General features: G+C 41.8%; 1 protein-coding gene across 5 annotated transcripts in view; it reads right to left on the bottom strand.

Moving 5' to 3' along the window:
• GOLGA1 (golgin A1) overlaps window positions 1-24,295 on the bottom strand; it is a 28,666-nt gene that overhangs the window by 3,107 nt on the left and 1,264 nt on the right. For 2 of the 5 annotated variants that reach the window (XM_029912733.1, XM_029912732.1), the window contains exons 2-22: window positions 23,313-23,632; window positions 20,980-21,070; window positions 19,203-19,277; window positions 18,634-18,731; window positions 15,940-16,068; window positions 13,417-13,586; window positions 12,854-12,965; window positions 12,611-12,706; window positions 10,986-11,111; window positions 9,849-9,944; window positions 8,546-8,641; window positions 8,298-8,393; window positions 7,820-7,972; window positions 7,423-7,518; window positions 6,198-6,287; window positions 4,358-4,460; window positions 3,691-3,851; window positions 3,101-3,256; window positions 2,092-2,151; window positions 703-873; window positions 54-140 (exon numbers count right to left, since the gene is read on the bottom strand). In XM_029912733.1, coding sequence (XP_029768593.1) covers window positions 54-140; window positions 703-873; window positions 2,092-2,151; window positions 3,101-3,256; window positions 3,691-3,851; window positions 4,358-4,460; window positions 6,198-6,287; window positions 7,423-7,518; window positions 7,820-7,972; window positions 8,298-8,393; window positions 8,546-8,641; window positions 9,849-9,944; window positions 10,986-11,111; window positions 12,611-12,706; window positions 12,854-12,965; window positions 13,417-13,586; window positions 15,940-16,068; window positions 18,634-18,731; window positions 19,203-19,277; window positions 20,980-21,070; window positions 23,313-23,447 — 2,397 coding nt within the window. In that variant the 5' untranslated portion in view covers window positions 23,448-23,632. Of the gene's footprint in view, window positions 1-53; window positions 141-702; window positions 874-2,091; window positions 2,152-3,100; window positions 3,257-3,690; window positions 3,852-4,357; window positions 4,461-6,197; window positions 6,288-7,422; window positions 7,519-7,819; window positions 7,973-8,297; window positions 8,394-8,545; window positions 8,642-9,848; window positions 9,945-10,985; window positions 11,112-12,610; window positions 12,707-12,853; window positions 12,966-13,416; window positions 13,587-15,939; window positions 16,069-17,856; window positions 17,890-18,633; window positions 18,732-19,202; window positions 19,278-20,979; window positions 21,071-23,312; window positions 23,633-24,295 lie in introns of all 5 variants that reach the window. The other 3 variants (XM_029912736.1, XM_029912734.1, XM_029912735.1) reach the window with 3 other exon arrangements.

The following is a 24,295-nucleotide window of genomic DNA, read 5'->3' as shown; positions in this document are numbered from 1 at the left end:
ACTGTTTTGTGCTGGGACATCTAGGAGAGGACACAAATAAAAACAAATCTTACCTTGTATTCCAACGTTTCTTTGAGCATATTTTCTTCCTCTTGTGAAAAGTTAAGTAACACGGACACAGCTTTAATTAGGTGGAATGCCTGAAATAAAAACAGAGTTGTTGACATTTTGCAAGACATCCCAGCGCTTTAGGTCCACTCTGGGATTATGGGGTAGCACTGAGGATCTGTGCAGGTTTGGTATGAAGCCTCTGTATCCTATCCCATTCACAGGTGTGGATTGTGTAAACTCACTTCCTGTGTGTCTGGCAGGTGGCTTTTCTTGATTCTCCAGTCTCTGTTGTGGTTTGCATAGTCTGGGGGAAGCACTTAATTTACCTGGTTTATTTGAATGAAGAATACACTTGGTTCCCATGGTAACCCTGAGTAGTTCCTAGGATTAACCAGGCTGGTGTATAGGCAGGATGGAGACATACAATATCCTAATGTATCTTTAGTGTTGAGTGTCTGTTCAAACCCTCTACTAATATTTTAAATGGATGAATCTTACCAGGACACCAGGATGCAGCTAGTGCTTCAAACACTAAAGCAGTTAAACAACACTGCAGTTGCAGATCTCTTTCTAGATCTTAATTACAGTTGGAGTTTTTGTTTATTAGTAAGCATGAGTGAGTCAAACTTAGATGTGAGAACAAGTCTTTACCTCAGCTTCCCGGCAGGACATGAACTTTAGTACAACATGTTTAAGGTATTCAAAGTTGATCTCCCGTGAATCGTTTAAATCAGAGTTGTTTGTGACAGTCATTGCAGCATTAGGCACTTCAGAATTTGGTTTCTCACGTACTTCAGGGATCTCGTTGTCAGGCCTTATTTTCTGAAAAGGAAAAACTGCATTTTATACTTCAAAGTGGTATGAATTTAGTCCTGGAGGAAGGTGCTATCCTGATAGCACTGGAGACTGAAGTCCTCTATCCACAGGACAGGTATAACCATGCAGGAACACGCAAGCAAAAGCTTCTCCCCACCTTACCCTGAAAGAGCCACTTGTAGGGAGAAGATGGTGATTGTCTCCACATCCATTAGATCCTTGGTCCCTCTACCCAGACTGCCAGCACAGATGCTACTAATGGTGTCTACATCACACAAACCACTTCTGGAACTGGACCTAAGCCAACGAGTGTTGCCTCTAACCTGAGCAGGATTCGCATTGGTATTGTAGAGGGGAAGGCTCTGTATCCCATCATCAACTCCAGAGCCATCCAAGCCTAACAAAAGGATGTTTAAAAACTTTCAAGGTGGGTACGTTACAAAATTTAATAAAAATGACTTCTTAGATGACCACCAAGTGGTCTAATGCTGATCGAGACAGGGCTCACCATTCCAACCCCTCTATCTAGGATTGATGGGGGGAGTCTTTCCCAAAGATGGACACCACTAAGGCTGGGAGATTGACCTGCAAAGGCAGCTAAATAGCAATTAAATCTCAATGCTTCCCTCCCCAAGGAGAAGCCTCAGGGAATCCTGAGTCACCCTGGAGCCAGGCCTTTTATAACCCACAGTAACTATCAAGCAAAAGAAAAAAACAAGATGTGCCCAAACCCTGTTCTGCCTCCTTTTATTCACTGTGAAGTGAGAGCAAGGAAGAGTCTATGAAGAAATACATCATCGCTTGCTTTCTAGTGCAGGTTTCCAGAGATGAACAAAGTAACCCTAGATTACCGCAAAGTGCAGTGAACCAACCCTCAGCCCTTACATCAGAGGAGCTGCAGTGACCTGGCCACACCAGCTCTGGCTGCTATCTTGGATTTCCCCTAGGGGCAAAAGAAGAGATCAGGGCTGGCATAATTATGTACTTGTGCTGAAGTTCTTGACTGACAGTATTCACATCCTGATTAACACCACTTAGAGAAGCTGTGGGATTAATGAATATTTATATCCCCAGACTGGGGATGTGTTTTGCTGGGCACTCTGTACACATATGAAGACAGTCCCTACCCCAAAGGGTTTACAATCCAGATGGCAGCAAGTTTTTAAGAACTGGCAGCATGAGTACCTTGTCAATGTCAGGGGGCTGGAAAGGCTAAAGACTTACCAGCTCTTTCTGCAGGGTCTTTTTGAGCTCTGCCATTCGCTGCTGTAACTGTTTTATCATCTACACACACAAGACAGAAACTGATATTAACTTAACAGCATGGAAGCTTCATATTTGAACATGCTCAGACCTACAAGTTTCAAATGGAAAAAACCCCACAATTAAAGTTTAGCTAACGGGGCAGACGTTGAACAAAGTTAATGGCTCTGGAGAAGGGTAATCTGACAAGCCTGAATACTCTGCTCTTTCAGCCACACAGTACAGCAGGAATGGGATGAGGAGACTATACTTTAATTCCTGGTGCAGATTAATGGGACAACATTATAGCGATAAAATGTGAGGTTAACAGAAAACAAAGGGAACATGGCTGCAACAAGGGGAAAGATACTGCATCAGATTCTGAATCTTTTCTGACACTGAAGCAGGATTTTCTGTTATTTATATGACTCCATAAGACTGCAAAGAGCTCAGCTACAATGGATAACTGTGCATGCACAAGGAGATATGGAGACATGTCCTAGGCCTGGAACGATCCCCTTAAAGCCAGTGGGTCAATCCCCACTTTGAAGAGCCATTTCTTCCTTAAGGCACACACTAAATGAACATTTTTTAACCCCTTATTCTAATATAAGGTAACTTCTTCCCCCATAGATCTTGTCTTTCCAGCACTGTATTCTAGACAAATCTTTCCATGGAAGGCTCTGGCTTGACATCATATCTTGTACAACACCGAGCATATTGTCATCACTTAATAATGAGGCTTCTTAGAAGAAGCGGGTCTAAAGAAAGAAGGCAGAGCAGTGAACCATGGTGTGGGAAGCTGTTCCAGAGGTAGGAGGGGACAGGAAATCCTTTGGCAGCAGCAGGTTTTGCAGGGGGAGGGCAGGACATTAGTACCTAGGGTCACACATTACCTGTAGTTTCATGCTTTTTTGCAGGCCTGACAAATCAGGAATACAAGCCACATGAGCCAAATGGGGAAAAGCCATTTCCACTGTATTTCAGTTACCTTGTTTTTCTCAGAAATTTGCTGCTCCAAGTCTCTATTGTCTTTCTGAAGTTGAAGGATGTCTGCAGCTGCCACCTCTCCGTTTTGTTCCACCTCACTGTCTTCTGGAGGATACAAGTGCTTATTAAAGGCTCTTGCTGCTTCTAATGCCAAAACCTTCAAAGGTAAAGAACAAAGCAAATCTCAGAGACCACAACTTTGGCAGCCAGGTGCCACTGCCCAAAGATAAAGCTCCACCGTGTTTTTAAATGATAAGTTTGGGCAGGACAATCTCTCATTTGTGAAACTACCCGAGACAGACACCCAAAGGGACACTCTAGCTGTCTAATGGAGGTGCTGCTTTTCATAGGACACTTAAAAAAAACTGAAGGGGATTGGGTTCCTCTAGGCCAAGTGCACAGTGACAGATACAGACAGCTCTGGCGATGTTTCAAGGCAGCAGGTGGGTTGATGAGGTGACCAATTCAAAGCCTGTCACATCCCATGGAGAGGTTTTGTTTGCTTTCAGGCACGGCAGGGTGAGCTGAAGTCTCTGCACATTTTGGTTTTCCTGACAAGACTAGAGGAAGCTGCCCTGCAACTTCACTCACATTTCTCTCGCTGGCCAGCAGCTGCTCTTGCTGCTCCTGCATCTTCAACCTCAAAGCACTGATCTGCTTTCCTGCTGTTTCTTCCCTCTCTGCTGCTTGGCTCTTGCATGCTTCTATGTCAGACTGCAACAGGTGCATTTGCAGCACGAGAGCTTCATGACCTGGGTCAGGACAGACATGGTTAGTGCCATTCCACAGAAGAAAATGTAGCTTCTATTAATTTTCTGTAAACAGAGTGAGTTGCACGGAAGGCAAGCGGGAGAGCGTCAGGCCTATTTCCCCTCTCCAGTGATGCAGAAAGCAAATACAATGTGGACTGAACATCAATGCAAGCTGCCTCAGAGCTTTAACCAGGTGACTCCTAGTTCTTGTGTTGAGAAGGGGTAAATAACACGTCCTTACTCACTTTCTCCACACCAGCCATGATTTTATAGACCTCTCATATCCCCCACCCCTAGTCATCTCTTTACTAAGACAGTCCCAGTCTCTTTAATCTCTCCTCGTATGGAAGCTATTTGGAACTCCAAGTCATTCTGGATGCTCTTCTCTGCAGCTTTTCCAATTAAAAATGCTAGCATTGTTAGAAACTAGAGTCAAGCAATCCCTGAGCTACAGAGACTTTACCAAAGTGAAGCAGTTTGGGATGAGGAGACTCCTTTGGTCTAACCTTGACTGAGTTGGTTTAGCTCCTCCTCTTTTTTTAGAATCACATCAGTTTTTTCATTGATCAACTGGTCCTTTTCCTTGATCAGTAAGATCAGATCTGTAACCTTGAAGACGGACAAAAGAAGGTAGACAGGAACAGTTAATATGTAGAACCCACATATGCTAAAATCTTTCTGTGGCTTAGCCAAAGGGTTACAGAGTATCACTACCTCAGCCAATGCTGGTCCCTCATTAAGAGAGAAAGGGTTTGAAAGCAGGACGAGAACTTCAATGAAAAAAAGATACTGCTTTGGGTGAACTCTACACTGGAATTGAAACTTCTGTCATGGCCAGCAGATGGCAGCTATGAAAGAATTACCAATTTAAAACCATACAGGACTGCAGCTTAAAATGCTCTGCAGTGGGTGGACCTAGGAAGCAGGATGATGAATACTGATCAGCACCACTGTGCGTTTACACGGATTTCCTAGAACAAGGGTCAGGTTCCTGGGCTCGCTCCTCAGCACTAGGAGAAGGACGTTCAGTGGCTGCTTGAGATGTATCTTGGGATAAGTAGAGGAGTTTGCTGTTGGCTGTAGCTGCCAGTGCCTCTTTGCCCCCAAATACAATTTGAAGACACATCTACTAGTTCCAGGCCCCACAGAATGCGGGCTAGAGGTCTGGCAGTACAGATTCCTTTACACAGCTAATTACTACAATGCCTAGCAAAATAATACAACTAATGGCCAAAATTGATCGAAGTCACACTGAGACTGCTGAAGTCTTCCGACCATCACTTTTTCAGATGACAGAACAGGGCTCACTTTGGATTACAGCAAACCAAGTCTTTTTCGTTAGGAGAGAACAGCTATGGATGTGCAATATACGCTGCTGTTCTTCACTCACTATTTAAGCTGCAGATACTCACCATCCAGGAAAGGAAAATATAATGTAATATTCTATGTCCGCACACTTGGTTTATAATCCCATATGTCAACACAAACCCATTCAAAATCCTGTCTGTTTGCATTCCAGGACATAGGCATATAAAACGCAACAGAAAGCATCACTTCCACCCAGAACCTAGGCATCCTATGTGACCCTGGAGACCATCCAACTGATTCCTCAAGAGTCAGATCTGCAACCCACTCCCAAGAGCAAAAAAACCTAAAGAGGTGGTACTGAAGGCTGGATTCAGTGAGACCTGCACTATTGCTTGGCTGACAACACACACAGTTCCCAGCAACAAACAAGCATTGGTTTATGTTGTCCAGGAACACTTTTCTAGACAAAATAACTTGGATTTGACAGTGGGTCCTTGAATGCCAAGTTGTCAGCACACAGCAAACGTTTCTGGGGTTAATTTGGGACCACTTTCTAACAGCACAAACAAGGCTGTGATCCAGTAGAAAAAAGAATGCAAGAAGTGTAGTGTGATGCTTATGGAAAATTGTCAAAATGATGGAAAACCTTAGCACTGGGCTCTCAGCTAGCCTGCAAGCCATGTGTTCCTATCACTGGCACCTAGCCCTCCCTCTCCTCTTCAACTGTTTATTATACCCACCTGCTGCATCCTGCCTTAATCTCTGATCCTGCAAACAAACACTTAGGCACATACCTAACTTTGAGCACAGGCACAGTTCTATTGATGTCAGTGGAACATCTCACATGGGTAAAGTTACACACCTGTGTAAGCATTAACAGGAAGGCCTTAGACTGGAAACTTTTGGGGGCAGAGACTCTTCCTGGATGTTTGGGGCCTAATCCTGATTTGGGCCCCTGGTTACTGGGAATTACGGAATCAGGTTCAAGCCTGCTCTGTATGGATTAGGGCAATCCAAGGGTTCAAGCAATAAACGTACCTGCTGCTGTAATTCCTCCCTTTGTTTCCGTGTTTCTTCCAGTGCTTTGGCAATTTCAACACTGACTGTTTCTCTGCTGCTTAATTCCTTCTGCAAGCCAGTGATAATTCAATAATTACTTAAGAGGAGAAAATTCAGTATGAAGCTTTCACAGGAACAAGACTAAAAGCCAGTCGTTTCTCAACTCTAAGATCCAAATCCATTAACAAATGGAATTTATAGGTTATTAGCAGACACAATAATCTCGTCCCTCAAATCAGACTTCTTGTTAAATCAATGCTAACTTAAGACTGGCAGAGAGCCCATTTCTTGGAACTTTTCACAAACCCAGGCAATTGCATTCAGCTTACCTAAAATCGAACACTTTTTTGGTTTCTATTGAAGTAGTCAGTCAGTCTTCACTGCTCTTCTGCTGAAGAATTGTTGCCACATCCCACTCCAGAGATAGCTGCATTTCAGGGATGGGTGAGTGATCCCCAAGCATTGGCTGTAGTGGTTTGGGATTCTTTTTAAAATATATGTGGACAAGAGGATTGATACTGGCACCATTTTTGCATTGGCACTGTTGACAGGTGCATAGTTCTGGTACGCAATGTCAAACCTGACCACCACATGAAAGGCTTCATACTTGCTACTTCCACTTTTGCTTTTTCCAATTTAAAAGACACTAACAAGGAAATGACTCCCTCCAGTGGCCAAGTCTTAAATTCTACATCACACATCCGAGGGCTGATATTTAGAATGTTGAGAGCTTTCTATGAGATTATAATCTTAAAGGAGAGAAGGTTTAGGCTTTAAATGACTGAACAGTGTTTTATTTAGTAGTCCTCTAATTTATATAGCAGTAGCTGTGAAAGGAATGAAATGATGTATTGCTAATGATATTCTGTGCTTTTATTAGTGCTTTTCTTCCTCAGCGGATTTCAAAGCTATTCTTACTTGACAGGATCCCTTTAAGTCCTGGAATGTACTGTTTATGCCAGTATTTAGTAAGACCTAAGCATTGTGTGTCAAGAAAGTACCAGCCATTTGTAATGAATCTTGAATGGTTTGTATTCTGTGTAGGTATTTTAATTCCAAAGAGGAAAGTGTCTGGCAGCAATTAACCATGATCTGAACCTAATGAGCTTTAAGTATGGACAAGAGGGTTCAGTTTGCCATTAGCTGTTTCTCAAACTTCGTTCTTTACTTAAGTATAGTCATCAACACACAGTTAGGCCCATACCTTTAGTCTTTCCAGTTCAGACTCTTGTTTCTTTAAAGAACTTTCATATTCTTGTCTGCTTTCATTCAAATCTTCATTTTCCTGTTCCAACTGGCTCTGTAAAATGGAAATATCTTGTGTGCCAAGAACCAGTGTTTTAACATTTACAGTACAAGTAAACAACCACAACCCCACCCCCAAAGAGATGTTGCTTTATGCATATTCAGTGCCTCTGAACGTTGTTGCTTGGAGAAAGATCTTCACCCTCAACTTCAAACCACCACAGTATGAACAGCTTTGAACATGCAGTTACATATGAATTTAGTATTTTCAGACAATACACAGAAGGGTTACAGGTGATGCCAGAGGCAGCATCTGGGGACTCAATATCCCTCTACAGAACAGTTTCTGTACTTACTATCTTATGTTGGGAAGTTGTTTTGTCAAACTCTCGAGCTGTTTCAAGGGCAGCTATTTGAGCCTCCAGCCTGCTAATCCGTTCTGCACACTGATGCTTTACAGTTGAGATATGCTGTTGTAATTTGCTGCTCTCAACCTCTAGATCGGTTTGCTTCAGGAAAAAACATTACTGTAAGTTAACATTATATTAACCCTATGGTTACTGGAGGGCAGAGTACGTGGAGCTTGCAGCCAGAGTAAGGCATAACTTCATACTGCTTATCCCCATTCTTATCACCAAAGAATGGCAATGCTATGCTTTATTTCTGCGGCCATCTGGCGCCTACCCTCACATAGAAATACATTTACTCATCTTGGAGCCATTGTTGCAGTATTAGCAGGAAGAATTCTGACAACTGCAGCCTTATCAATAATGAAACTGAAAATGGTGGAGACTGCTTTAGCAGGAGTAGCCTGAGTGATTAGAGGATTCTCACCAGCTTTTGGATCTGTAGATCCCTCTCACCGATTTCTTCTTTGCTCCTCTCTAGTGCCCCATTAGCGAGCTGTAGTGCTTGTTCAAGTTCTTTCAGCTAAAAACAGGAGAGTGAGTTACTCCCTTGTCCATAAAGATCGATATTACTGGAGAGCAGCACACAAAATAGTAATATGGGGGAGGAAAGGAAGTAGCAGAGGAGGCTAAACACAGAAACCCTTAGACGACACCTTTCAGGAAAGGGCCTACCTGGCACATGTTGCTCTCTTTAAAATTCTTCAGAAACTCGTCTCTCTCACAGAGCAATCCCTGTGCTTCAGTTACTTTGCTGTTCAGTTTAGTGACCTAGAAATAGGAATTGAAATGTAAATAAATTAGATAAGGGAATATGTCATACCATGGCCCCTGCCTCCAGCGCCCTCCAGCGGCTGGCTGTGGCATGACAAGTGCACCTGCCTCCGTCTGTCCTTTATTCACCCATGCAAAGGAACGTTGTCTCAATGACAAATTCAAACTCTTATTCATATAAAATGCCAAGTCCACAGGTACCTTGCAGTAAAAACAGTTCCTCCCAACCCCGAAAGTAAAACTTGGTTACAATACAAGAGCTCTTCAATCCCAGTGAAAGGTCACTGGTTGCCATTAACCACTCCATCAGAACTCTGTTATCCCCATTCCAAGGTCCCAGTCTCCAAGAGTTTCAAGACGCACTTTTCTCCCACGAGTCTCTTCCTGGAGCCCAGAGTCAGCCCCACCCCTGCTCAGGGGAACCTCCCTCCAGGACCAACCCCTTTTTCCTGGGCACTTTCCACAGCCCACCACAGTGCTCACTGCAGCGTTACACTCCCTGGGCTTCCTTGCCTGCTCCTTGGGGCCGCCCTCCAGAGTTAGCCCCTTGCTTCTGGGCCAGGCTTACGCGGACCACTCTGGTTCTTGCCTCTTCCTAGGGACCACTGTACAAGTCTTCCTGAACTGTGACATGGTTCCCCAGCTCCAGCCAGTCCTTCAACGGTTTTCCTCAGAACTCATCACCTGCAGCTCACCGTTACTGCTCTCCTTCTGGTTTCCTGAAGCTCTTCCCCTCAGACAACTCTCGGCTGCTCTCTCCTCTGTGGGAAGGAGGCTCTCACAGGCCCCTTCCCATCTTCCTTCAGGGACCTAGAAGGATCTAGGGCCAGGTGCCATCTTTTAACAAAACTGGGGGGTGGGGTGGAGGTGTTCAACTGGCCAGTCACAGGTGCACTGGCCTCTTCCCTCTAAAAGGCCAGTGTCACCCTGTGACAGAAGGGTTGGTATGAAATCAGGGCTATATATGCCACGCAAAATCTCTAGTTAAAACAGACACACCGCTAAGTGGATTTGGTGAGATAAGATTTCCCTTCAAAGCTCAATGTTATATTCAGTCTCAAATCTTCTGAAAAAAAGACTGAAAGGTTGGCAATTGGTATTGGGTTTTAAATAAAATTCTTTGGATGCTAAAACACTCCTAATCCATCCAGATGGCCAAAAGTGCCAACCCCACTGAGTGCACTGGTGAAGGAGGAGGAAATACCTGGGTTTCCAGTAGGTTCACAGTCTCAGCATGATTGGTTCTAGCTGTCAATAGCTGCTGTCTGGTGTCATCCAGTTTCTGCTCCAGAGCAGTTTTCTGAAGATTAACACATCATCACAGATCATACAGGGGGACTCAGAAGTTTAATCTCTGAAAACTGCTTTTAAGGTGAAGGCATGATGGCCAGAATCCAAACAGCAGTTACTAGGACTTGGAACACACCTTTGCACCTAGGAGCGGACACTGAGTGAAGCTATTGACCACTACTGCACAGCATTTGTACTGAAAATGGGAGAGGTGGAGATGCTTGACTGAAGTCCAAGCTAAGGATGTAATCAGCATCTGTGACCAACTTCAGGGAGTCAGAGAAACTACAATGCTGCAACAGAAATACCTCCTCTACTGCCCTTTAGAGCCACTCTGCTGGGACATTACAGAACACACATGCAAAGGGTAAAATATTTACTAGCTGTAGCATTTACTCTCTAAGAGGACATTGTGCTGCCTCTACAAGTAGCTTTCAAACTGGACTTGGATTTATTTAAGCCAGGTTCATTTACTAGCTGTACCAGGCTAGGGTGCTGGGCACTGCAGGCGAGTGCTACGAGGGAAAAGCAAGTGTCCCTGTCCTAGGCTGGGGAAACCTGCCTTTGTTCAGAAACAATATGGTATATCAGTGCTGCGGAACAGGGTCAGGAAGTAACGGGAGACATTGGCCGTGCGCAGTTCCCCTCTGTGCTCTCTCAACTTACAGCTATTTCTCATCAGTGCTTGGGTCTTAGCTTGGTGGATACAATGGATGGTTTGGACTTTGCTTAAGAGTGCCCAGAGTTCTTTCCCATGTGCTTTGCAAGCCCATTTAGCAACCAGAGCACAGAAGAGGAGGAATATACATTAAATGTTAACTCTTTGGTTACTGGTATTACGGCTTGCAACCTCTGTGTGCTACCCTCACTACAGACATGATCATGAACACACTTGAGCAGGTCTAAGATTCCACCCAGCAGGAGCAGAGTGCAAATACACACTGCAGGAACAGACGCATATGCAGGATATTAGATATTTCTTCCATTACATGACAGATACAGTAATAGCCACACAGTTCTCAAGGGATTTAAAGCAGTCTAAAAATGTTACCTCCTTGAGTAGCTCCCACACATGTTCATCCCCTGAAAAATTCCCTTCTAGTCTCTTTTCTAGGGAAGACACTTTTTCCTGCAGATGTTCAATGAGTTTATTTTTCTCATCAACTTCAACAGTCATCTGTTGGAACAAAAAGCCAGTGTCATCTTTATAGCCAAGCTCTTAGTACATAGTGATTTCACTTGGGGGGAACCCACCCACCCCCTCAAACACACATCAAAAAGAAATTCTCTTTAATGAAAGCCACTCTATGTTATCTTAGGGTATGTCTATGATGGGGGGGGGGGGGGAAGAGAGAGGGGAAGGAAGGGAAGACCCACTGCAGCGAGTCTCAGAGTCCAGGTCAACCAGCTTAAGCACATGAGGCTCGTGCTACAGGGCTACAAATAATAGTGTAGACATTGAGACTCTGGCTCTAAAACCCAGCAAGGGGGTAGGTCTCAGAACCTGGGCTCAAGCCTGAGCGTAAACATCTACACTGGAATGTTAGCCCCAGAACATGAGCCCACGGGAGTTAACCCAGGCTCTAAGACTTGCTGCCATGGGTCTTTTTTTTTGCAATGCAGACAGATCCATACAACATTAAATATATACAAACTCAACTGAAGCGAGGTAGATTGTTAGATTATTCCCTTTCTCGGGGTTGTGGCTTCCATTTCTGAAGCTTCACTGAATCCACCCATTCATTCAATACTGGCCTGCATAATTTGTATTTTAATTAAATTTATTTATTTATTAGGTCTATATAAAACGTACTGTCCCAAATAAAGCATAAAATAGAGAATGTATTTTAATATCTTGAGTTGGGATTTCTATAGGAAGTGTTTGAAATAAAAATGTAATCTGGAAGAGAAAGGTCATTTTAACTATTGCAATTCTACCAATCCATGTTATTTGCTCGGTCCATTCAGCCTTTCCAGTAGAGGTCTGCAATTTTATTCCCTCCCATCTGGAAAAATTATGCAGTATGGACCTATAATTAACTTAATGAGTTGTATGCCCAACAGAAGCTAGATTTTCTTGTGATGACTTCTGGATGTCTTTGATACTAATACTTTGGATTTAGTATGACTATTGCCAGAGACTTCTCTGATACCTAATTTCATTACACGATTCCCTTCCCTCGGTGCTTCCCCAATTTGTTAACATATTGTCCACAGATAGCAAAGCTCCATTATCCAAGCTTCTTGAATTTATTCACAAGATTGCCAGTTGGGGTATCATGGCTGGCAATTCTCACACATTTACCCCACTGTCCAGGCATTCACAACTCTCCTGGTGATAGTCCTAAATAGGGCTGAAACTTGCTATAAAGGTACTTACAAAAAATTAAGTCTTGCTCCAAGATTACATTTACTAGCTTTGGGTGTTTTTACCTGCCAGTAGCAAGTCACATGCCTGGTTCATAATTCAACTGAGGAAGTGAATATAAAAATCTCTGCTTAAACAATTCAGAAGCCATGTTGCACTGCATTCATGCCTTTCAGACTGATTAAATACAAACAATCTCAGGTATAGGAGCTTGAGAACACTAAAACCTAACCAACTTCTGAGTACCCTCAGATCACACACATAAGAACAGCCATACTGGGTCAGACCAAAAGTCCCCACACTTTCACCTTTAGCTTGTGTTGTTCATATTCCAGTTTAAGAGATTCATGCTCCATCTGTAAAGTTTCCAATCTCTTCTCACAACCAGAGGCAGCAACTCGAGCCTACGGCATATAGGAAAATGGTTTTTGATTCCAAACTCAGTTTTTACAAAGCGAGTGCAAACGGAAACATTTCAGTGAAGGTCCAGTTTGAACTGTTGCATTAACTGACAGAAAGGAAGGTATCAGACTCCAATTATCTCAACTTACGTTTTGCAAGTCTGCCGAAAGATGCTGAATGAAGGTTTGTAGCTCTTGTCCTCTCTGCTCCAGGGCAGTGATCTTATTTTCTGCATTCGCCTCAGCTGCCACTAGTTCATCCCTTCACAGAAAGAAAAACAGTAACTCAATGTGCCAGCAAGCAGAATGCATCTGCCAAGGGAAGGAGGCTAGACTACGAAACCTATGATTTTTTTCTAATCTTAAGAACAGCCATTTTGGCCTGGCACTAATCATTCACAGGAGCTTACAAGTTAGTTACTGCATACTCCAGCACTCATAACCAGGCGGAAGAATGGTAGTGACTGAGCACAGAGAACTCTGCTAAGTGATCCGGGTTGCATACAAACAAACCAAAGTTTCAATTGGACTGTAAAAGGGTAATTTTAGTAAATAAATAGTGTACTCCCTGTCACATGCTAGTATGCAAGTACTGACTAAGCATCGAGCCTACTGCACATGCAGGCTCTTCAAGGGGAGCTAGAGCCAAGTGGGAAATACATCAGAATATCTAGATATTGCTGACAGACTCCTGTACCCCACCACATACACACCTCTGTGCTTCCAGCTCCGAGTGCTGCTGCCGCAACTCTTCCACTTCACTGCTCAGAAGCGATGACAAGTTGCTTGTGACCTGCAGCTCTTTTTTAGCATGGGTTAGTTCCCGACTGCATGCCTCTAGCTCCTGTTCTGCTCTGCTTAGAGACTCTTCCTTTTTCAAAAGCTGAACATTAGAACATTATCTTTGACAAAGATGAACTGATTCAATTAATAAAGGCTTCTGAAGGAGGGGTCTTGCTGCCTTTATCAAAGTTATAAGCTAAATTAGATTAAATTTTACACAGAGAAGGCTGAAAATTCAGTGTCAACTGGGAGTTTACATGACACTGCATGCAGACACATACTGTAAAGACTCCAATTGTCAGTGAATTAACATATACAGGTGAACCTCAGAGTTACAAACTGACCAGTCAACCACAACCCTCATTTGGAGCTGGTAACATGCAGTCAGGCAGCTGCAGAGACCAAAACCAAAACGTAGATACAATACAGTACTGTGTTACAGGTAAAATACTAACTAAATAAAGGGAAAGTTTAAAAAAGATTTGGCAAGGTAAAAAAAAAAAACAAAAACTTTCTGTGCTTGTTTCATTTAAATTAAGGTGGTTAAAAGCAGCATTTTTCTTCTGCATAGTAAAGTTTCAAAGCTGTAGTAAATTAATGTTCAGTTGTAAATTTTTGAATAGGGCTGTTGATTAATTGCAGTTTTAATCGCACTGTTAAACAGAATACTAATTGAAATTCATTAAATATTTTGGATGTTTTTCTACATTTTCAAATATATCGATTTCAATTACAACACAGAATACAAAATGTACAGTACTCACTTTATATTTTTCATTACAAATATTTCCACTGTAAAAATGATAAAATAAATATTATTTTTCAATTCACTTCATACAAGTACAGTAGTGCTCTCTCTGTCATGGAAGTGCAACTTACAGACGTAGATATTTTGTTGTGTTACATAACTGCACTCAAAAACAAAACCATGTAAAGCTTCAGAGCCTACAAGTCCACTCAGTCCTACTTCTTGTTCAGCCAATCGCTCAGATAAACAATTTACAGGAGATACATTTACAGGAGATAATGCTGCCCGCTTCTTGTTTACAATGTCACCTGAAAGTGAGAACAGGCATTCGCATGGCACTGTGGGAGCCCAGTTCGCAAAAAATTTGTGTGCCAGATGCGCTAAAGATTCATATGCCTCTTCATGCTTCGGCTATCATTCCAGAGGACATGCATCCATGCTGAAGACGCTCGTTAAAAAAATAATGTGTTAATTAAATTTGTGACTGAACTCCTTGAGGGAGAATTGTATGTCCCCTGTTCTGTTTTACCTGCATTCTGCCATATATTTCATGTTATAGCAGTCTCGGATGATGACCCAGCACATGTTGTTTGTTTTAAGAACACTTTCACTGCAAATTTGACAAAATGCAAAGAAAGTACCAATGTGAAATTTCTAAAGATAGCTACAGCACTCAACCCAAGGTTTAAGAATCCAAAGTGCCTTCCAAAATTTGAGAGGGACGAGGTGTGGAGCATGCTTTCAGAAGTCTTAAAAGAGCAACACTCTGATGTGGAAACTACAGAACCCGAATCACCAAAATAGAAAATCAACCTTCTGCTGGTGGCATCTGACTCAGATAATGAAAATGAACATGTGTCTGTCCACACTGCTTTGCATCATTATCAAGCAGAACTCGTCATCAGTATGGACACATGTTCTCTGGAATGGTGGCTGAAGCATGAAGGGACATATGAATCTTTAGCGCATCTGGCATGTAAATATCTTGCAACGTCAGCTACAACAGTGCCATGCGAACGCCTGTTCTCACTTTCAGGTGACATTATAAACAAGAAGCAGGCAGCGTTATCTTCTGCAAATGTAAACAAACTTGTTTGTCTGAGCGATTGGCTGAACAAGGAGTAGGACTGATTGGACTTGTAGGCTCTAAAGTTTTACATTGTTTTGTTTTTGAGTGCAGTTATGTAACAAAACATCTACATTTTTAAGTTGCACTTTCATGATAAAGAGATTGCACTACAGTACTTGTATGAGGTGAATTGAAAAATACTATTTCTTTTGTTTTTTTACAGTGCAAATATTTGTAATCAAAAATAAAGTGAGCACTGTACACTTTGTATTCTGTGTTGTAATTGAAATCAATATATTTGAAAATGCAGAAAAGATCCAAAAATATTTATATAAATGGCATACTATTATTGTTTAACAGTGCAATTGATTGCGTGATTAACCTTTTTGAGCACATGACTAACCTTGATGAGTGCTCTCCTGCTGACAAAGCTGCTGCTGCTCGTTGGGGGTGGAAGTTTTTTTGGTCAGCGGGAGAGCTCTCTCCCGCTGACAAACAGCAGCTACACTGCTGCTACCTGTAGCAGCACAGTGGTGTCGCTAAAAGGTGGGTAGTGCAGACAAAGCCTTAATGTCGAGCCACCAAGTAGTATATACTTGAGCACCAAAAAGAAGAGAGACTACAAAATAATCTCACCATGTGTTTGACTTTGGCCAGTTCCTGCTGTTGAAAGCCCTCCAGTTCATCAATTTCATCTCTCTTTTGGAAAAGATTCAAACTCTGCTCCCTCATTTCTTGTAACTGAGCCGAAAGCATCTCTTTTTCCTGTTAAACAAGCACCAAAATTAAACAAGGAATCCAAAATGTCTGCCATTCAATTTCAGGTCAGCAATGTATTAAATTAAGCTGCTTGGGAACAGGATCTTGTTTTATGTTTATAACTGCAAATCACCATGCACTCTTATGGTGCTATATAAATAACAGACTTCTTACACATGTATTTTCAGAATGCATGTCTCAGTACGCAGCACAGCTTGCATTATTGAACTTTGGAAACTTTCAGGACTGTGCTGTGAACAAGACAAAAATAACTTTTATTTAAGAAGAAATTATATAGGAAGGTCTTTACACCCACCATTCAAGCATGCCATGATAGGCAATTAATACTTGAAACACTTGACAGCAAATCTAAACATCCGTTTAATTCTTCTATGGTAAAAGATGCCTGGAGCAGAGACTTAGTTGGACAGCTGGAACAACTACACCAAGAATGAAATCCTTTATAAAAAAATTACTGAAGTGGAACTAATTTCTGCTATGATGACTTCAATCTTGTGTTGTCAGCAACATATGCCTGTTTTTGGACACAACTTTACAATACAGCCCTGGCTGCACTCATAGCTACAGCTCTTGGCAAAAACTGCTCCTCTTTTTAGAACCAAGATACGCTCTGGGAGCGAAGTGCTTCATGTCAAATCCCCAGTGGGGTAGGTGATCTAAACAGGTATTGCCATTACACTTATTTCATTTGCAGGCATCCGTGGCTGTGAGCCAACAGGATTTTTCTCCAGCCAGATGTCAATTCCCTTATGCGAATAAAGCTCTGGTCTATAGTTATTACAGTGCTCACCAGCTACTTTGGTGACAAGGCTAGAAAGGCTCTTAACAAATCTCACCAAGTCAATGCTACACAGAAAAATAAGGGGAGCGGTAATAAAGCTCATCCCGCAGCACTCTGTTCAGCAGTTGCCATAGCAAATGCATATAATATTCATGGCAGGAAATGAGCATCAACAGCAGACAGCAAAGGAAGAGGGAGCGCTTGCAAGTGCCACTACATAGTCTACGCTAGTGAGGGTTTTGTTTTTACAGTGCCAACAGAGCGCTAAATGCTTCACAGACAGGCACGAAGACATGGTCACTGTCTCAACCAGTTTATAGTCTGAAAACATAAGATTTTACTTTTTTTTTTTTTTTTAAATGTATCATCAGCTCGCACATAAAGATCTTCCTCACCCCAGGACCACTCTGTTCTCCCTCAAACCACAGAGGGATAAGAGATTAAATCACTTCCTGGCATGCAGTGTGATTTTGGAGTACCTGACTCCCAACCTCAGGATCAGACCACAGAGCTCTCACATTGGCTCTGAAAGGAATAGCTGCGAGACCTTAAGCACTCACATCTCTCTGTCCCTCAGCTGCCCCCTCTGTAAAATAGGGATGATAATACCTCAGCAGCATTGCAAGGGATTAATTTACTAATACTTGAAAGCATAAAGCAAGAAATGTAAGTGCTATCTCAACACTCCGCTAATGAGACACGAGCAATCTGGGTAAAGGTTGAGCTTTTACATCTATGCTGGCTGGCGTGCCAATCTCTCATCTCTTGCTTGTGTCTGAAGTCTGTGATTTGCTATTTCCCTCTCCAAAACTAATTCCAGTTTAACTTCCGGGGTGATGAAGTGGAGAATGAAACATGAATATCAGGTCTCAGCCAGAGAACAAGGAATCAGATACTCTCGATAATTACATTTTCTGTATAAACTTTTCTTTGCCAAGTCCCAGTATGTGCATAGGCCTACATTTAACAGAGAGGTATCAAAGGAGACTTACCTTTTCAAGATGAACCAACTTTTCCCTCCATTCCTGCAAAGGGGAGGAGAGAAGGACAGAAAAAAAGAGGGCAAATAAAAATCTAAGCACCAACTTTGAAATGCAACAATAAATGTGACTGAAGGTATTAAATTAGGATAATTGTTATCAAATTGAATGAGTAAAAGCAAAAGTAACCAGAGAGGATTTTAATATACCAGTAAAGCCTATGACAGGTTCATTTATGACACGACAGCATATCTGCCCTGTGCAAACAAAAATGCATCATCTACAGCAGTGGTTCTCAACGTATTTACCATTGTGGGCTGCATATGCAGCTCCCTCTGTGTTATGTGGGCCACATTCACACAGTATTTATGCTACCTGCATGACCCTGAGGATGTCACATAGGCTGCAGCTGTGTGCTGATTGGGCTGCAAGCAGCCCACGGGTTGAGAACGACTGATCTATAGACATTTTAATTATGTGACAACAGAGTTGTACCTAGACAGCAAATGTGAATTTGAGTTCACATTAGAGACTTTCATGAGCTCTTTTAAAGAAAAAAGAGCGAGCTATGCACATTGTCTCAGAATGAACTGTCAGCAACACTGACCCTTGCACCTTATCCCTCTTCCTTTCCCTCCACCCAGATAAGAATAAATCAAGGCAAACAAATGATGCATCTCAGCAGTGATTCTCTAGTACTACAACATGTTGACCATGCCAAGATCATTGTACTCAGAAGCCTCCCACTATCAGTCAACTGTTTCATTGTGTCAACCTTGTGTTTATTACCTGGTCCTTTTTTTCTAATGCCAAAGCCATTCCTTCAGCCATCTTTGCTCTGTTGGCCTGGTAAGCCTCATTCTGCTCCTGAAATTTCTTCATGGAAGCTGTCAGAGAATCACTAGTTAAAAAGTCACGGTATGCAAATGCCAACACTGTGTATTTACTTCTGTAAATATTGTAGGTCACACTAAAATTTAGAACTACCACTGTCAAGATGGTCAGGCCTCCCTTTATGTTCACACAATGCCTAGCACTATGAGTGCTACCACAAACAACAAAGATTTCAGCAGAGCCCCATCCGGACTGCAATAATGCTGTAGATTTTTTTAAAATGCCAGTCATAAGTTCAGCAAAAGTGCTTGCTGGCAACTGTCAGAATAACTGCAAACAAACCACAGCTGCTTTGTTCACTGTAAATCAAGCAGAAAGTTGTGTGCTATTTTTACAACCAATATGTACTCAATATGAAGAGAAACACATTTTTAACTATACAGCTTTTTACACTCCGTCTGCATTCAAGGCAGAACAGTTTTAAATTAAAAAAGAAAAAAAGGAAAGAAAATAGAAGTACGTACAATCCTGATGCTTTTCTAATGCAATTTCAAGCTTCTCTTTTATCTTCTGCAAGTTTCGGACCTGTTCAGCATAATCTTGGGTGAGGAGGGAGAAGTACAGACGAGGAATGGACAGACATTAAGGAAAGAAATTAAAAAAAAATATGAGTGGAAAGTGACAATGATTTTCTTAACTAGAAAATCATTCCTGTTAAGGAAAACTAGGCTGACCTTAACAATGAACACCACAAGCAAATAATTCTGCCACACACCATCCATGGAGTAAATGGTCGGTACAAACAGAAGGGCCTAATTACACTAACAACAGGGAAAAGGCACTAAATCTGGCACAAAAACGGGAACATTGGCTACAGCAGAATGTGGTGACAAGCACGATGATTTGGTTTGACTTCTGCTTGTGAACAATCGCCCCAATGAGATAAAGTGAAGGAGGGTCGGAGAAATCCAAAAGCAGTTGATTTCCTTGTTCCATATTACACCTTACAATAGCTGTGCAATATTTTGGCCAGCTCCCTTGCTTAGCCAACAGCATCACACTCTTACCTTTAAAATCCAGGTCTTAATGATGCAGAAGAGGCAGTGAATGTATAATTCTGCCATTTTTTGAGCAGATATGACTAACAGGCCAGATTAAAGGAAGAAAGTACCTTGAACAAGTGTATTTAGAAGCCCACAGGAGGATTTGTTTACAGATCTTGGAGTCTGGTCAAAGTTTCAGGTATTTGTAAGACTCCTGTCTCTATGGCAGCTAAGCATTGAGACCTCAAATGCCCCTAACAATACTTAGGGATTATCCCTTAGGAATAGGTGAGCACTTAACAATTCCAGTTGCACCATAAGCCTCCTTTGCACTTCCCATATTCGAGAGCTGAGCAGGGGCCTGCCCAGCCCCCAGTTCAAGTTAGAACAACCTTGAGGCTGCTCCAAGTTATGATTTGTTTCCCGTGACTGCCCTATGAGCCCCGGGAAGCAGAAGATAGCGGAGGACATAGTGCACTCTAGCAATGCCCCAATCTAGTCCCTACACCCAGGACCAGGAGCAGAGTCAGCACAGGGCCCCTTTGCCAGCTGTATGCCAGCCAGGGAGGCCCCCATTACAGGGACAGTCTCCAAGGGCCATTTCTGTCCAGTTTAAGATGCATCAAGATCCAGGCCCCCACCCTTCCCTTTTTTGGAAGGCAGGTCTTTTTAGACCATTAGCTCTTTCCGGGCAGAGACTGTGTCATCTTAAGTACTGTTCAGTGCTGAACACCATGGAGCCCTGACCCTAACTAGGGTCTCTGGATGCTACTGCAATAGTAAATAAGAAATCAAACTGGGGCCTGGAGGGTTGACATCCAGGGCTTTGGAGCTGTGCTCCGGCTCCACTCCAGCTCCAGGCAAAAACCTGCAGCTCCACTGCTCTGGAGCTGCTCCGCACTCCAGCTCCGGGCTCTGCTCCAAAGCCATCACATCCAAAAAGAAGTGTTCTGGTTGGAGCATGGGGACAGAGAAAACTATACTGAACATTCGGGAAGATCACACGGATGTGCCAAGAGAACAGCAGGAAGACAGGAAGTCATAAATCTTTATTTGAACACTCTGTATGGATTTTGTATCGACTGTATTGTACAGCTCTCAGATGCTGACCAACAGGCTTATTATAAATGGATTAAGTAGAAAGTTAGCTAGACAGCAAAAAAAATTCCTTTTGTAAATAAAAAAAATAAGTGTGAAGGAAAATATTTCCCAGCATTGAAAGGTTGTAAGCTATCATTTACATCCCCAGGAAACATACCAGACAGTTTGGCCTCCAGTTTTCGTATTTGTTCATTTCTTCTAAGTAGCTGGGATGAGAGATCTTCTCTGGAGCTGCTTCCATCAGAGGCCTTGGCAGGTTAGAGAGAGATAGGTAACTATGTGGTTTCTGAACTCCAGAAAGAACAATCCTGCCACACTCAAATTTTAATGACGGCGAACATTATAAGGGCTAGAAATAATGAATGGTTTCCTATTTCCCATGGAAAGGAGAACAGATTTGCATATTCTGCTGGCTAAGTCAGTGCATCTGGTCCTTGGGAGAAAGAAAGAAAGAGGGTATAAATGTCACCTCTGCAACATGGGCCTGTGACACAAAATACAATATTTTCTAAAACGAATAGTTGCTGAAAACAAGTAGCTCAAATTACTGGACTGACCATGTAATAGGATGACTGGAAAGAGATAAATTAAGCCACACAGGTTGGAAGGATTCCAAGCAGGGGAGAGGATGAATAGGTAAGTAGCGGGAAAATGGAAACTGTAAGCCTTTCATCTGGGAAAAACAGTTTGCAAACACTGATACAATGTTAATTTCTGACAATTAAATTAATTTAATTAGTTTTTATTCTCCACAGTCCTCTTATTTTTTGCTCGTTATGGAAACAAAATTAAAAGCAATTAAGTGCATACTGCTAAAGCACAGAATTCTTGAAAAATGAACAACAAATCCTGAACTATTACCCATATTTTATTGTATGCAATGTAGTTGTAGCTGTGTCATTCCCATAATATTAGAGAGACGAGATGGCTGAGGTAATACCTTGATTTATGGCTTATTACAACAATCTGTAACCCACTAACCCCCTCTTTCTGTCCTATGACTGCAGAGATGTTAATGGTCCACTCTGCCTTGAATGGTCCCTTAGAATATACGCTAACTACTTATGCTAAGCAATCTGTTCCACCTTGCATTTAGCGGTGATGCTCCAAGTATCTTTCCCAGGCCAGATCTACACTACAGACCTATATTGGTATAACTACATCGCTCAGAGGTGTGAAAAATCTACACCCTTGAGCGACATAGTTATACTGACCTAACGCACTGTATTGATGGGCGAGCTTCTCCAGTGGATATAGCTACAGCCTATCGGGAAGGTGGATTAACTACGCCGACAGGAGACTCTCCCCCATCGGCACAGAAGCATCTTCACTTAAGCACTGGGGCAGCTGTGCCGATGCAGTGTTTTAAGTGTAGACCTGCCCCAGACTGGAAGAAAAGCTGTGCGTGGCTAGAAAGCTTGTCTCCCTTGCCACCAGAAGTTGGTCCAATAAGAGACACTACTTCACCCACCTTTTCTCACATATATTTTAATGTCTCCCTCCATTGTACTTCTTTCTGTTCTCTACACCAACAATGCAATAGCAATTGATATAGTATTGAGAAACATTGTGGCTATATGAAAATTAGCTGAGTGGGGGAGTGAAAAACTGAGTGTAGTAACCACAGTATTTTCCCATTTACTATTTGAGATCAAGATTTCCTGTCTAGCTCAGCACCAATATCTATGTTTGAGATTCAGAAATAATATTTTACAACACCCCTCCTTGGAAAAATCTATTTTACAGATGATGGAATGAAGACACAGGGGAAATCTGCTGTTCTACAACAACACAGCATACAGCAACTGCAGGGTCTGAAAGTGATGCTGCTGTATAATCTAATCTAGGATTTGGGTGACATAAGAGCCTTCAGAAGGCATGACTTTCAGCCAAAGCACTAACAGGTTTTATTTAGTCTATGCACACATAAAATTATTAATATATAATCTACATATACTATAGTTTAAAATGAAAAACAGTTTATCTAGACATTCCAATTAACAATCTGCAAGTTTTTCCAGTGCTACAGAAACAACATAAGCATCCTATGTAGGTATGTAAACAATATGCCTGACCAGTAACTGCACCAGGAACTTAAGAGGTTAACATAGAATCAGAACACTACAATCTAAGACTTGGATTACTTTCTTGCAATCTTCAGCATTACATTTACTTGCAGTATCTTGAGTTTTGCTGTAACATTGTTTGATATTTTATACCTTCATTTGCCATGTTCTGCACTGAGGATAATTATGTAATTTATATTCTTAACATGAAAAAATAATTATGTTTAATATTTATTCATCCACTAACATCTGACTATGCTTACTTCAATTTCCAAAAACTATTCTGATTAGAGATACATTTGCACATCACACATCTCTCTCTGCCATGCACTTGGTTTTTCAGTCACAGTCAAGATTCTTGCATGGCTTTTTGTAACCTTGTGCATTAGAAATGCTGTAGTAAAATGCAAAATATGATACTTACAAAATCATCTCCAGAATCTGCTCCCACAGACGTGATTGACTCTTTGCTGACTGATCTGGGAATTCTGGCAGCCCCTCCTGGCCGAGGAGCAATTGCTGCTTCCTCTGCTATCTTCTTCTTCAGTTTTGCAAACATTTTACTGCAGCTGCAGTTCTATGGCACCAAAAGAGCCAGGTATTTTGAGACACGACTGTTCCCAAATTACACAGTTAATAAGTTTGAAGCTCTATTTAAAGGTTCCAAAAGTCAAGATTTAATTTTAACTCAACCAGTTTTACTCCTGTTCCAGTTTCTTCAAAGGGCTCATAGCCTAACAGTGCCTGTGAATTAAAGAGAGATCAAGTTTCAACACCAAACCAGACAATAGACTGAAACCAATACAGCATTAAAAGACATTTTTATTATCCTTATTATAAAGTTCATATCTGTTAGACTGCACAATTAAAAAATTTAAAAAACAAATTACCTACTGAATTGAGTGGAAACACTCAAATTCATTATTGTTAATTGTCAAAAGTGGATTTAGAATTGTCACCAGTGACAAATTATGCAGATTTCTTCCCAGAAAGATATTTTATTTACTTGGTACACAATTTTCCTCAGCAAAGCTGTGGATAAGAGGCAAGAAGTTTGGTTAGGGGAATTTTCTGTCAATTCTCCAGATTGCATTTCCTCATTTTGCTTAGATTTTCTAATAGCTAATGCTGTGAACAAAACATGTGACATGAGAATAAAGCTGGGTTCTTGCTGGGTCATTCACACTAGTAATTTCTCAATGTTTTCTCAGAACTATTTTGGCTCTCTAGGGCTAACAGGAATAAAAATTCATTTGCAGTTATTAACTACACTAATCAAGGAGCCTAGTAGGAGCATATTGACATGACAATGATAGACACATCTCAGAGTAAATTTCTCTCTTGCTTCCCCCTTTTGCTGTTTTGAGTTCTTACTATTCCCTTTGATTTTTGCAGGGAATTATTACC

This window comes from Terrapene carolina, unplaced genomic scaffold (assembly GCF_002925995.2).
Source record: "Terrapene carolina triunguis isolate 2854851 unplaced genomic scaffold, T_m_triunguis-2.0 Scaffold238, whole genome shotgun sequence".
NCBI classification, from domain to species: domain Eukaryota; kingdom Metazoa; phylum Chordata; order Testudines; family Emydidae; genus Terrapene; species Terrapene triunguis.
The sequence above is the reverse complement of the archived record's forward strand: the minus strand, read 5'-3'. Positions and strand labels throughout refer to the sequence as shown.